Source organism: Sorex fumeus, unplaced genomic scaffold (assembly GCF_029834395.1).
Source record: "Sorex fumeus unplaced genomic scaffold, SorFum_2.1 ptg000043l, whole genome shotgun sequence".
Lineage (NCBI taxonomy): Eukaryota > Metazoa > Chordata > Mammalia > Eulipotyphla > Soricidae > Sorex > Sorex fumeus.
The window spans coordinates 12,844,189-12,859,856 of NW_026606100.1; the positions used below are offsets into that span (position 1 = coordinate 12,844,189).

General features: G+C 40.6%; 1 protein-coding gene across 1 annotated transcript in view; it reads right to left on the reverse strand.

Annotated features, from left to right (window-relative positions):
- PCDH15 (protocadherin related 15) overlaps nucleotides 1-15,668 on the reverse strand; it is a 743,595-nt gene that overhangs the window by 101,473 nt on the left and 626,454 nt on the right. The window contains exons 24-25 of the mRNA XM_056120664.1: nucleotides 11,010-11,119; nucleotides 5,827-5,967 (exon numbers count right to left, since the gene is read on the reverse strand). Coding sequence (XP_055976639.1) covers nucleotides 5,827-5,967; nucleotides 11,010-11,119 — 251 coding nt within the window. The remainder of the gene's footprint in view (nucleotides 1-5,826; nucleotides 5,968-11,009; nucleotides 11,120-15,668) is intronic.

Consider the following 15,668-nt stretch of genomic DNA (forward strand, 5'->3'; position numbering starts at 1 on the left):
CCTGCAAGCAAACAACTCCCTCAAAAAAGCTGGGGTCGCCTTATTCATATCATAACATAGATTTCAGGTTGAAAAATATTAGAAGGGACAGGAAGGCCATTTTTTATTAATCAAGGGATGTGTACATCAGCAAGAATTCATACTCTTAAATGCATATGCACCCAATGAGGCACCGGTCAAATACCTACAACAACTGCTAACAAACCTTAAGAAGGACATTGCAAGCAACTCAATAATAGTTGGAGACTTCAACACCACCTTATCACCCCTGGACAGATCAAGAAGACTAAAACTCAGCAAGGAAAAAATGGCTCTGAAGGTAGAAAGAGAAGACAGAGGGCTAATAGATCTACACAGGACTTTATACCACCCCAAAAAAGAATACACATTCTTTTCCAGTGGACATGGAACATTTTCAGAATAGACCATGTGCTGGGCCACCTGAATAGTCATATTAATATCAAGGAAACTAAAACTGTAATCAAAAGTCTTCCCAAAAACAAAAGCCCAGATCCAGATGGATTCACTAGTGAATTTTTCCAAACATTTAAAGAGGACCTATTGCCAGTTCTTCTCAAGCTTTTCCAGGAAATTGAAGAAACAGAAGTTCTCCCAAACAGTTTCTATGTAGATCATATCTCTCTAATACCAAAAGGAAACAAAGACAGCATAAGAAAAGAAAACTATAGGCCACTATCCCTGATGAACACAGATGCGAAGATTCTCAACAAAATACTAGCAACTAGAATTCAACAACTCATCGAAAAAGTCATACACCATGATCAAATGGGTTTCATCCTGGGGATACAAGGATGGTTTAACATTTGGAAATCAATCAACATAATCCATCATATCAACAAAAAAGAGATAAAAAACATATGATTGTATCAATAGATGCAGAGAAAGCATTTGACAAGATACAGCACCCATTTATGATGAAAACCCTCGCCAAAATGGGTACAGGAGGGACTTTCCTCAATATAGTCAAAGCCATCTACCAAAGCCTACGGCAAGCATAATCTTCAATGGGGAAAAACAAAGATTCTCCCCTCTAAGATCAGACAAGACAAGGATGCCCACTCTCTCCACTTCTGTTCAATATAGTACTGGATGTACTTGCAATAGCAGTAAGACAAGAAAAAGATATTAAGGGAATTCAGATAGGAAAGGAAGAAATAAAGCTCTCACTATTCACAGATGATATGATACTATATTTAGAAAACACTAAAACCTCTACCGAGGAACTCCTAGAAACAATAGACTTGTATATTAAAGTTGCATGCTATAAAATCAGTACCCAAAAGTCCATCACTTTCTTATATGCAAATGATGAGAGAGAAGAAAGTGACATGAAAAATACAATTGTGTTCACACCTTCTACAAGATCATTGTCGGTGATTTTAATGCCAAGATAGGACCAAGAAGATCAGTCGATGAACTCCACATCGGAACCCATGGCCTGGAATGGAACGAACAAGGTGACAGACTGTCTGAGTTCATCATGTCAACCAAAACCTTCCATGGTAACTCACAATTCCAAAAGGCTGAATCTAAACGTTGGACATGGGAGTCTCCCGATGGACGGTTCCACAATGAAATAGACCACATCATATTCAATTGGCGGTTTTGCCTAACCGATGTTGCTGTTGTCCCAAAATTCCAAACGGGATCAGACCACCGTCTTCTTCGTGCAAAATTCTACCTCACAGAACGAGGAGAAAAGAATGCAAGGTTTAAGAAGAAGACTCCCAGAACAACCACCAACTGGGAACTCTTTGGCTCTGTTGCAGCAACATGGGAAGATGCCGTCATTGACAACATTGATGAGGAATACGATCGAATGATTTAGCACCTCCATGATTGTGCAAGGAATGCCAAGAGAGAGATAACCACAAAAAACCGTCTTTCTTCGAACACTCTTGAACTTATTCGCCAACGTGGCGTGGCACGTGCCTCAGGCAACCACAAGCAAACGTCCGAACTGGCAAAACAGTGCAGAAAAGCCATCAAGGATGACCTCAAAAACAGGAGAGCAACAGTACTGGTAGATGCAGCAGAAGCTGGGAAAAAACATTCGTAATGCCCGCCTGTCCTTCACCAACTACAAAACCAAGATGACTGCCCTCCGACATCATGATGGATCTATCACATCTTCCAGAAGGGCAATGGAGAAGATTATTCATGAATTCTACTCAGATCTCTTTAATAGCCTCATCCACTTGCCAACATACCACATACCACATGATGGATATGTCGTTCCCAATGTTCTCCCTTCCGAAATCCAACATGCCATCTCGTCGGTAAAGAAACAAAAAGCACCTGGCCCAGACAAGATCAGACCTGAACACCTGAAGAACTTACCATCAGTACTCATCAATACATTAGCTCGACTCTTCACACGCTACCTGTCTGAATGCAAGGTTCCATCCCAATGGAAAACCAGCAAGACTGTACTACTATACAAGAAAGGAGACATCCACGACATTGGCAACTATCGCCCAATCTGCCTATTGTCTGTCATCTACAAACTATTCACTCGAGTCATCCTGAATAGGATTAGCAGAACACTAGATGAAGAACAACCATGTGAACAAGCTGGATTCCGAAAAGGATTCAGTACCATCGACCATATCCACACAATAACCAAGCTCATTGAGGTATCTCGGGAGTTCAAGATGCCGCTCTGTCTAACGTTCATTGATTTAAAGAAGGCCTTTGATTCTGTTGAGACGGAAGCGGTCATGGAAGCACTAGCCAATCAGGGCGTACAAACTCAATACATCAGGATCCTTCGTGAGCTCTATTGCGGATTCACTACCAAGATCTCACCATTCTACAAAGAAGTAATCATCCATATCAAGAGAGGCGTTCGGCAGGGTGATACCATTTCACCAAAACTCTTCAGTGCCACCCTCGAGAACATCATGCGACGACTAGAATGGGAAAACATGGGAGTGAAGATAGATGGTCGGCAACTACACCACCTCCGCTTTGCTGATGACATCGTTCTAATAACACCAAACATCAGCCAAGCGGCACAAATGCTTGCGGACTTTGACCGTGAGTGTGGAAAGGTCGGACTACAGCTGAATCTTACGAAGACAATGTTTATGAGAAACAGCCTTGTTCCTGACGCTCCATTCGCTCTCAACGGAACCACCATCTCCGAATGCAACAGTTATATATACTTAGGTCGAGAAATCAACATGATGAATGACCTGGCACCTGAGTTACGCAGGAGGAAGAGAGCGGCTTGGAATGCCTTCAAGAGCATTGAAGAAATAACTAAAAGGACAAAGAACCTCCAACTACGAGCACATCTCTTTGATTCCACTATTCTTCCTGCATTAACATATGCCTCAGAGACCTGGACCCTACGAAAACAGGATGAGAACACTATTCGGGTCTCTCAAAGAGGAATCGAAAGAACTATGCTTGGAATATCACGATTCACTCAAATGAGAGATAGAATCTGGAGTTCTGATCTTCGTCAACGCTCAAGAATCAGAGACGCTGTCTCATTTGCCAAGACATCAAAAATCAGATGGGCTGGACATGTAATGAGGTTTACAGACAACCGCTGGACTAGAGCCATTACTGATTGGATTCCACGAGACATCAAAAGATCACGTGGACGCCCACCTATAAGATGGTCAGACTTCTTCGTCAAGACCCTAAATGATCGGTTTGAGGCTCTACATGTTCCTAAAACGAACAGATACCATTGGGCTACACTAGCACGCAACTGGGATGAATGGAGACGTTACTGGCACCCGCTCGAATAAATCGATGAATAACGGGGATTAAGTGATTAAGTGATTAAGTTCATAATCGTGCCCCAGAAAAATCAAGTACCTAGGAATCAGCTTAACTAAGGATGTAAAACACCTGTACAAAGAAAAATACAAAATGCTACTTCAGGTTATAATAGAGGACACAAGAAAATGGAAAGATATACCCTGCTCATGAACCTGGAGGATCAACATTGTCAAAATGGCAATACTCCCTAAAAGCATTGTATAAATTCAGTGTGATCCCTATAAGGATACCCATGGCATTCTTCAAAGAAATGGAGCAAACACTCCTGAAATTTACATGGAACAATAAGCCCTCACAAATAGCTAAAGCAACACCTGGGAAAAGGAAAATGAAAGAATCAACCTCCCCAACCTCAAACTCTATGACAAAGCAGTAATAGTTAAAACAGCATGATACTGGAACAAAGGCAGAGCCACAGACCAATGGAACAGGGTTGAATATACTGACACCTCCTCCCAAATATATGATCATCTACTCCTTGATAAGCAAGCAATAAATGTGGAGCAAGGAAAGCCTCTTTAACAAATTGTGCTGGCAATACTGGACAGCTACATGCAAAAAAGTGGGCTCATATCTCTACCTAACACTATGAACAAAAGTAAGATGAAAATGGATTAAAGACCTTAACATCAGACCAGAATCCATAAGGTATATTGAAGACAAGGTTGGCAAAACCCTCCATGACTTTGAAGTGAATGGTATCTTCAAAGATGACATGCCACTGGCCAAGCAAGTGAAAACAGAGATAGAAAATTTGGACTATCTAAAAATAAGTAGCTGCTGCACCTCAAAAGAAACAGTGACTAAAATACAAAGACAGACTGCAGAATGGGAAAGGATATTTGCCAATACCCATTTGATAAGGGGTTGATATCAAGGCTATACAAAGCACTGGTTGAACTCCACAAGAAGAAAACATCTAGCCCCATCAAAAAATGGGACAACAAATGAACAGAAACTTTCTCAAAGAGGAAATCTGAATGGCTAAAAGGCACATGAGAAAATGCTCTACATCATTAATCATCAGGGAGATGCAGATCAAAACAACAATGAGATATCATCTCACACCACAGAGACTGGACCACATACAAAAGAACAAAAGCAACCGGTGTTGGCACGGATGTGACGAGAAAGGGACCCTCCATTGCTGGTGGGAATGCCGACTGGTTCGGCCCTTTTGGAAAACTGTAAAGATGATTCTCAAAATATTAGAAACTGAACTCCTTTTTGACCCAGCAATACCACTCCTGGGAATATATCCTGTAGAGGCAAAAAAGTACAATCGAAAAGAAAAGTTGGCCTACTGGGAGCTCAGGAAAACTGGGCCTGGATTTGAAAGGATGGGCCAGTGATGAAATCATAATACAGCAATGATGGCTTCAGTGAGTAAAGACTCTCTACTGAACAGAGCGCTTTCAGTAAATCGTTGTCCTAAAAGCAACATGATTGGCAGATTGCCACAAATGTGTGTGGGAGGAGTGAGGACGGGTGTAGAAGGGAGTTAGGATAGAGAAGGAACCAGTATGACAATATTAATTGGAAATTATCACTCTGGACAAGAATTTAGTGTTGAATGTAGGTCAAGGAATATGCATGATAACCTTTCAGTACCTGTATTGCAAACCATAATGCCCAGAAGGAAAGGAAGGAGAGGGGAGAGGGAGAGGGAGAGAGAGAGAGAGAGAGAGAGAGAGAGAGAGAGAGAGAGAGAGAGAGAGAGAGAGAGAGAGAGAGAAGAAAAGTGCCTGCCACAGAGGCAGGAGGGAGGGACAGAAGAAAAACTGGGGATGCTGCTGGTGGGAAACGCAACGCACACTGGTGAAGGGACAGATACTGGAGCCTTAGATAACTGAAACCCAATCATGAACAACCGTAACTGTGTATCTCACTGTGTATTTATTTTTACTAAAAATATTTTTTAAAAAAGTAAAAATATAAAGGTGAATAGATGAAGAGAAAAAAATAAAAATGCCATCAGTTCTAATTTCCATAGGTCTTATAACTTACTTTTTGAAGGAACTCGGAGATTAGCAAGGACCACTTCCAGGGAGTCAGCCTGGACTCTGAGTACGTAGCTTGTTCTTGTCTCATAATCCAGAGGAGCATTAACGTAGATAACGCCCGTGATGTTATTAATCCCAAATTTATCTAGAATTAAGATATAGTCCCTAAGTCATTTATTTTCTTCACATTATAAGGAAAATGAATTCTCTATATAACACTGTGAGTAAAACACACAAAACAAATCAATAAATATATATGTGTAAGTATGATTCACAAAGACAACAAAATATGAATTTTTAAATTTGTTACAGATCTTTCATTTAAAAATGTGTGGTTTGGGCCACATCTAGATGTGTTTTTAATAATTACTACTGGCTCTGTGCTCAGACATCACTCCAGGCAGTGCTCAAGAGACCATATATAGTATTGGGGATAGAAACAAGGTTGTGCATGTACAAGACAAGAGCCATACCACATGTACTATCTCTGGCCTTTGCCTCATCTTGAAAGAATAAATCACAGGGTTTTCCTAAGAAAATATAGCATTTTTATATGTCCCTTACTCTTTTGAGCTCTCACTGGAAATCAGTATATTCATGATCATTTTAATCTGGGAAGCAATAAAAACCCTAGATTAAGAGAATCCACAATATACAGGCTTTCAGAAATTAGGTTTTAAGAAATCAATTGAATTCTGCTTTAAATGAGTATTTTGTGTACTTACTATGTAATCATATATATGGATAGATATACATACATATATAAATTCAAGATATTTTTATCATGTATGTTTAATGTTCTTCTAAAATTGCTTTATTGAACAAACAGATAACTTTTTCTAAAAATCCTTTTAGGAGTTATTTTCTAAAGGATGCTGGTTATTTAGAAAAACTGCTTGATACTCTAAATATCATAAAATAATTTATGCACATATAATTTTAAATAAATTTATACATGTATGTTTGAAAGTTGAGCCTGGAGTCCAAGGTGATGTCAAGTGATCATCCATGTTAAGAGAGGGGTTCGGCAGGGTGTTACCATTTCACCGAAACTCTTCAGTGCCACCCTCGAGAACGTCATATGATGACTGGATTAGGAAGGAATGGGAGTGAAGATAGATGGTCAAAAACTACACCATCTCTACTTTACTCATGACATTGTTCTAATAACACTAAACATTAGCAAAGTGGCACAAATGTTGGTTGACTTCGACCATGAGTGTGGAAAGGTTGGACTGCAGCTGAATTTCATGAAGACAACATTTATGAGAAACAGACTCATTCCTGACGTTCCATTAGCTCTCAATGGAATGAACATCTCCGAATGTAGCAGTTATGTGTACCTAGGTCAAGAACTCAACATGACAAATGACCTGGCACCTAAGTTGTGCAGGAGGAAGAGAGTGGCTTGGAATGCCTTCAAGAGCATCAAAGAAATAGCTAAGAGGATGAAGAACCTCCGACTCTGGGCACATCTCTTCTATTCCACCATTCTTCCTGCATTAACATACTCCTCAGAGACCTGGAACCTATGAAAACAAGATGAGAACGCTTTTCGGGGCTCCCAAAGAAGAATCGAAAGAGCTAGCATTGGAGTATCACGCTTCACTCAAGTGAGAGAAAGAATCCGGAGTTCTGACCTCTGTTAGAAATCAAGAATCAAGGATGCTGTCTCGTTTGCCAAGGCATCGAAAATCAGACGAGCTGGACACGTAATGGGATTTGGAGATGACTGCTGGACTAGAGCCATTACCGACTGGATTCCACGGGACGTCAAAAGATCCTGTGGTACCCACCTATGAGATGGTCAGACTTCTTCGTTAAGATTCTGAACGATCGGTTTGAGGCTTTACGTATTCCTAGAATGAGCAGGTTCCATTGGGCTACACTAGCATGTGATAGGGATGAATGGTGATGTTACTGGCACCCCCTCAAGCAAATCAATGAGTAATGGGTTGTCAAGTGATCAAGTGATATTTGAAAGTCAAATTGAGCATAGTAGTGATACAGCATTTTAATCTTGCACTTGCCATATAATTTTTCTCATTTTAGTTTTCTCCGTTGTATTTATCTTTATGTAATTACTGACTTTTATTAGTTGAAAACCATTTATTGCCTTCTTTCTCTTATTAGGCTGTTAAATTATTTGATGCAAGTGTTCAGGACTTAAGAGCAACAAGTACCCAGGGTCATCCTCTGGACCATGATTAAGGTACATGTACCCAAAGCTACTGTTCTATGTTTCTGTTCAGGTCCTTTGTTCTCTTGTGAGCTTCTTTAATGCCTGCCTGCATGTTCATGACACTAACTGGCAAAAAATTGCATGTCCTTATTTAGAAGAGACTCCCCATATCCATCTTTGATATGCTGAACTATCAATAGTCCTGGAGTGCTGCACTGCATTGCTAGTAAACCTTGAGAATCAATTGTCCACTGTTCTCAATGAATTCTTGCAATTTGCCTCTGGACCACATAAACTGTGGGGGAAAGTGTGGGTTCAGGTACTGACAGCACGGTTATCTAGTACGCTTGCTGCTGTAGTATGAAAGGGTAAAAGAATCCTTAGTATATTAATAAATACATCAAATGCTGAAATAATCATTTTTAGCTGAGAGGAGATAATACAGTCACTGTTATCTTCAAGGAAGAAAAGAAAAATCATAGGCGTTATAACAGTAGATTGACGATTCATAACTTCAGTCAGTTATTGGATATCCAAGAAAAAGGAAAGTTTACTAATACTTAGGAAGACATCATAGCAGCAGAGCAGAAACAAAGAAAAAAAGGCAGTAAATGAAGTTAGGTTCTGAAAGCATGGGTCTAATAACGGGGAGGGGCAGTGGGGCTGAGAGGGTCGTGAAGGGCCGGTGGGTCAAGATGAAGAGATATTGGCATATTGGTCGAGGTAACTTTGCCCTGAAAAAACAAAGCTTTTACAATCTTAAAGGTAAAGGCCCTCCCGTTGATCATTGATTTGCTCAAGCGGGCCCAGTAACGTCTCCATTGGAGACTTTGTTGTTACTTTGTTTGGAATATCGAATACATCATGGGGAGCTTGCCAGGCACTGCCGTGCAGGCGAGATACTCTCGGTAGCTTGCCGGGCTCTCCGAGAAGGGCGGAGGAATCGAACTCAGGTCGGCAATGTTGGCTGCGTGCAAGGCAAACGCCCTACCGCTGTGCTATCACTCCAGCCCTATTTACAATCTTATAAACCAAAATTACCTCAGTGAAATAATTAAAAACTCAAGTAAGATATTGAACATCTGCTTCAAACATAACAATTTTGCTAATATTAGTCATTTAAATACCTCTCACGAAACTTCATGATTTCATTACAACCAATAAGATGATTGTTATTAAATATTGAGTATTTGTGTATTTAACAAATGTACATTAACTATTGCCTTGCTGTACAAAGTATAAAATTTAAAAAATGAGGAAACATGATGTGTAAATAATAGCTGAAACAAACATCCTAAAAACGTTACAAACAGTATAAAAAAACTGAGCTGGTTCTCAGGACCTAAAGGCTCCTAGTACTGCCAGAAACCGCCAGGTTCCGAGATTGGTTTGTGTGCCTCTGGGATCATGGCTGTTCTGGAGCCGGAGGAGCCATTCGTGGGTGACAACTTGGGGTCTCATCTGGGTGGGGAGAAGGGCCGGTCCCACACCCCATCCCATGAGCCTGCATCTCTCATCATTGCAGACTCATGCCTCAGTCCAACAGGCTCTGAAAGATGGGGGTCACCATGCTGCCGCTGCAGGTAAAAGGCAGAAGGGACAACGCCCTTTCCCACCCAGGGTGGCACAGGGCCATGGCTTAATTCACAGCGGCTTCTGGCAAAAATGCTTCTGGACCATGAATTGAGCTTCGGCAGCACAACATCATGTGCTCTTCATTATTAGCAGTAGAAAACAAACTATCTCTTGATGCCTTTTCAGCAGGTCTGATTGTTGGGGGGAAATTCCAAATAATAATTGTGGGTGTTTTGTCAAAAAATTGAATGTAATCAAAGTAGAGAGAGAGTAAAGTGTCACATGCCGCACAAGCATGGGGGGGGGGGGGTGTGATGAGGGGTATATACTGGGGTTCTTGGTGTTGGAACATGTGCCTTGGTGAAGGGATGGGTGGTGTTTGGTCATTGCGTGACTGAGACTTAAACTTGAAAGCTTTGAATCTGTTCTCACGGTAATTCAATAAAAATAATTTTAAAAAATCCTCCTATTAGTGAAGTGGTCAATATAGAAAACTCAATGATTTATTTATCTATTCCATTTTTATGTACCTATTTTATATTTATTTTCTGTATCATATTTCAAATTTGAAAGTTGAACTGCCTGTATCACACATGGTTTTTATTATGGATGTGACTCTTTAGTCATTTTAATAATTTATAATATAAATTTTTCAGGATTATATTAAATACTTTGCTCGAGTGGGCCCAGTAATGTCTCCATTGGAGACTTTGTTGTTACTGTGTTTGGCATATCGAATACGTCACGGGGAGCTTGCCAGGCTCTGCTGTACGGGCGAGATACTCTTGGTAGCTTGCCAGGCTCTCCGAGAGGGGCAGAGGAATCGAACTCGGGTCGGCCTTGTTGGCTGTGTGCAAGGCAAATGCCCTACCGCTGTGCTATCGCTCCAGCTTATTAAATGATGTAAGGATTACATCATTAGAAAGTGACTAATATAGATAATGATTGTAACAAAAGAAAAAAGAATTATTTAATTATTAATTATTTAATTATTTAATTATTTACAATACAGCACTACTAAATGATAGGAAAGAAACCAATTTTAGAATTGGCATTTTATAGTTCCTGGTGGAAAAAAAATATTAAGAATTTTGCTACTGTCACTCTTTTTAATCACTTTGAGCACATATTTACTAATTATATTTGTTATATTTTTATTAGAAAAAATCACATCAATTCAGTGGGGCCAGAAAGTATAGCAGGCAGGGAGCTTTTTGGGTTTAAACCATGGCACACCATATTATTCCCAGAGTATCATCATGAATGATCCCCTAGTACAAAGCCAGGATTAATCCCTTAGCACATCCAGGTGTGGCCCCCAAACAAAACAAAACAAAACAAACAAACAAAAAAACTCAATCTGAAGCAAAGTGAAAACTGTATATTTATTTACTTATGAAACATATTGAACATATTGAAACTTTACTCACCCTCTTCATTTCCTGAAACAATGGAATATACAATACTCTGATTGATAGCAGCAGCAGAAATAACACCAACCACAGTTCCTCTGGTAGCAAGTTCGCTTACTGGTGGAGGTCTGAAAATTTAGAGAAGAAAACTGACTTTTTATTGCTCGCTTTGGATCTTTCACTCAATATTATCAATATTATCAATATTCATTCAATATTAATTTATTTTCGTGTTAATAATACTGAGGTTTTTAAGGAAATAGAATCTTCAAAGTACAACTATAGCAAATTACATTTTAAAATGTAAATGAGTGTGATTAAAAATATTTTGTCGCTTGCATGTTTTTAATAGAGCAAAACTTCAAGTACGCAGATCTTTGTGACTGAAAACACCAGGCCTTCTAGAGTCAGGATGGGCTACCTTCCCACACTTCACTGTACTTCCAGAAGACCTGGCAGTCACACACATATCTTATCACTGCCACCATGTAAGTTCATTTATAGGCCTTATTACACCAGACTTATAAATAAACCTCAAAGAGCAAAAAAATTGACAGGAACAAAAATTTTAATGTCTGTATCTTATGAGAATGTTCATATTCATAATTACACCAACATAAACAAGCTAATTAATTTGAAAACAGATCTTTTACACATTAATTTACTAAATATTCCAGTCAGTTAAGTCTGACAAGCTTTCCACTGTCGAAAAAAAATCACTTCCAACCATAAGAGCCTCAGCTAAATCACCAGGATTTCCTGGCACCAAAACAGCAATGCATCCTCAGCCCTTACACTGAGCTGCAGGCTCATCTTGTTGAGAATTGCTGGGAGGATTCTGGGTCTCCGAAGCATAACTTGGGAGCCCTCTCCTCCCAAATAAACTTAGTTACAAAAATTACAAATTTAAATCATATTGGTTCATTTTTCTGACTCTTTGAGTTATCGTTACCTCCATTAAAATAACTTTTGGATATTGTAGAGAAAATTTTAGGTTTGTAGAAAAGCTGAACAGAAAGCCTACAAATCCCACAATTGCTCTTCACTAGTAGTTCCCCTATTACTAAAATCTTGTATAAAGATTGAGATGAGGGAGGAAGACATAGGGCAACAGACAGGGTACTTGCCTTGCCTGAAGCTGTCCAAAAATCATCCCCTGAGCACTGCCAGAGTCATCCTAAGTACAGAATTAGGAGTAAGTTAAGGGGTAAGCCCTGAACACTACTGGATGTGCCCTGGCATGTTCCCCCCAACCCTCCCCCCCCAAAAAAATAAAGAAACTGCTATGAAAAAAATAACAGGAAAAAAATCAAAGACAAGACTTAGTGTTTCTGACTAGTGAAAATAGCCTAAAACCGTTCTTCCTCCTTCTGGGAATGGCTCAGTGATCAGTCCACAGATGGAAAACTGTAATGAAGATTATTTGTACACATAGGGGTTGAAAGCAGACACAAAGAATGTTGGACAAATTGAAATTCTCCCTCCTGGCTATTCCCTTTCCCTCCTCTGCACTAGGAACACTGTGATTGGTTGTGGTTTTTATCTTCTGGTTGCTCTTTTCATCTTCTTCGCACATAAAAATAAAGTCAAATTCTAACACTAACACCACAGCGTCATTTTAGGAAAACAAAAGAAACTAGAGAAGATGCAAAAGGAGACAAATACTTCAGGCTGCCTTTGTGAAATTAATAAGGAATTGCTTTAAAAAACGGTTGTTCCAGAAGAAAAACAAAGGACAGAATTGGAGGAGGCAACAAATAATTGAAAACAGATATCATAATGGAACTAAAGAAAGTTTGAGAATCTCAAATAAAATTGAATAAGTTTAACCTTAAATAAAAAGGAGCACGTGGACATCTTCACCAAAGAAACATTCCAGAGATGCTGAGTCAGAGGAGAAATTCTGGGGTAGTATAACAAGTAGACTCCATACTTAGGGTAAAGAACATCAGAAATTCAAGATGAAATAAAAGTAAATACTTAACAAGCCAGAATCTGACAGACAAGTAAGATGAGGTGGGTATGAATATGATATATGAGAAATAGACTCCATTAGAAGGAAAACTATGAAGATACAGAAATTCTAGAAAAGGAAGAGAGAGAATGGGATGATAGACATCAATTATAAAATCAATAGTTTAGAATTCTCAAACTGAAGCAATAGGATTTCTCAACCATAGAATTTTCATGAATTAAAGAGAGAGGGAGGGAGGGAGGGAGGCAGGGAAGGAGGAAGGAGAGAAAGGAAGAAAGGAAGGAAGGAGAGGAAGGAAGGAAGGAAGGAAGGAAGGAAGAAAGGAAGGAAGGAAGGAAGGAAGGAAGGAAGGAAGGAAGGAAGGAAGGAAGGAAGAGAGGAAGAGAGATAGAGAGAAAGGGAGAAGGAAGGAAGGAACGAAGGAAGGGAGGGAGGAAGGAAGGAAGGAAGGAAGGAAGGAAGGAAGGAAGGAAGGAAGGAAGGAAGGAAGGAAGGAAATAAGCAAGCAAGCAGGCTGGAGAGATAATTCAGCGGACCCAGCAAGCACTTGTGCACGAGGTTCATCCACTTCTCCTTTTTCTCATATTTAATATACTATCGTTCTCCTGTAGATTTGGACCCGTGGCTCGGGGTGGGGGGGATTAAGGGGGGGAAATGACAAGCCAAAGGTCACACAGCACCCACTGAGTGAACTCAAAGTCGCTTTCTGTTTCTTGGGGAAGTGGCGGCTGTCATGCCCAGCTGCATGGGAACACTGTTGGCCAAAACTGAACCCTCGTGGCTTCAGACTGGATCCCTCGACCCGACGCCTCGCAATACCTAGAGCCTGAGACGGGCGAGAGCAGAGAAGAGCGAGCGGGAGGCAGGGAACCCCATGCCACAGAAATTATTCTCCCACTTGGGTGCTGGAGTCAAGGTCCCACTGCGGGTCTCTCCTGCAGAGCCCCCCACGGGGAATGGGGACTCGCGCTGGCCTTAGCCCAGCTCCGGCCCCCACCTCTGCGCCCCCAGACCCTTCCAGGACCCTCCAGCTTGACCCCAAGCCCAGCCGCCCTTCCCTCCCCGCCCTCTAACGGCAGCCCCACGAGTGTCTTCCGACCCCAGCCAGGCTCCCCAGCCAGGCTGTGAGCCCAGGGAGACCGAGAACCACTGAAAGCACGTGGGGAAAGTGAAACCAGGCCCCGATGTGGCTTAGGACTTATGGGGCACAGCCAGGCACTGACATGTTCTCAGGTCTTCTGGGCGTTTCTAACCTGCTAAAATGTGATAGCACAGCCCTAGGGCATTTGCCTTGTAGGCAGCCAACCCAACCAACCGGGGTTCAATTCATCCGCCCCTCTGGGAGGGCCCGGCAAGCTACTGAGAGTATCTCACCCCCATGGCAAAGCCTGACAAGCTCCCCGTGATGTATTAGATATGCCAAACACAGTGACAACAAGTCTCAGTTTGTTGTGAGACATTACTGGTGCCCCCTCGAGCAAATCGATGAACAACGGGAGAACAGTGCTATATTTATAAATCCAAATGACCTACAGTAATATACATCATTGTTAAACCATCAAAAGTCAAAAATACATTGTAGGAGGACTAGGTATGATCTCAGGCACCAGATCCTACCCCCATATCCTTGCCCTCAGACACATTGTTGGGAGAGTTTCTCAAGCATAGATCTACTAGTAACCTGTTAGTACTGCCAAATGTATCCTCAAACAGCAATAAAAGAAAACAAAAATGTCAACGATAAAATATCAGATTGCTAGGAGAAAGTCAAAAGTAACATACAAAGGAACCTCTATTGTGGTTTCAGCAGAATTCTCTCAGTGGAATACCTATAAACTACAAGAGAGTAGGGGTCTTATTCACATGAGTAATGTATAAAAACTTCCAGCCATGGCTGGAGAAATAGTACAGTGGGTAGGGTTCTGACCTTGAACACATCTTAACTGGGCTTGATCCCAGCACCCCATAGGATTCCACAAGTCTGCAAGAGTGATCCCTGAGCACAAAGTCAAGAGTTAGCCTTGAGCATTGCCAGATGTGGTCCTCAAACCAAATTAATTAATTAAAATAAAGGTTTCCATCAAACAATAAAATACCTTTTGGAGTTATAATTCAAATATGAAGAAGAAATAAGGGTGTTTTGAGACAAGCTAAAAAGTAATAGTGCTTACTTATATCAGTACTATCTTAGTGTGTTCTATTTTATGTGCTTGATGAAACTGCTTGTATTTCAATTTCAACGGGCTTCAGCAAATATATATTGCCATATATGCACTATGATAGCATAACACAGAACATGTCCAGTGGCCAAAAAAAACTTATATCCTTCAATTTATCCCTCTATTGAACCCCTGGAAACCACTTGTCATTTTCTGCCTTTTCCAATATCATATACTTGGAATTATATATGGTTGTCATTTTGAACTAACTTCTTTCTATAGCAGTAGGTCCTTGAGGTTCACAAAGTGTTTGTGTCTTTGAAACATTTATCCTGAATTATATTACTTGGTATGGTTGTGCCTCAAATTACTACACTTTATAAAGAATAAAAGAGAAGGAAACACCAAGTCAAGGATGATTGGAGGACTTGCTCGGGATGCGAGATGCGTGCTGAAAGTAGACTATAGACCGAACACGAAGGCCACTCAAAACCTCTATTGCAACCTACAATACCATAAAGGAAAGAGAGATCAAAAGGGAAT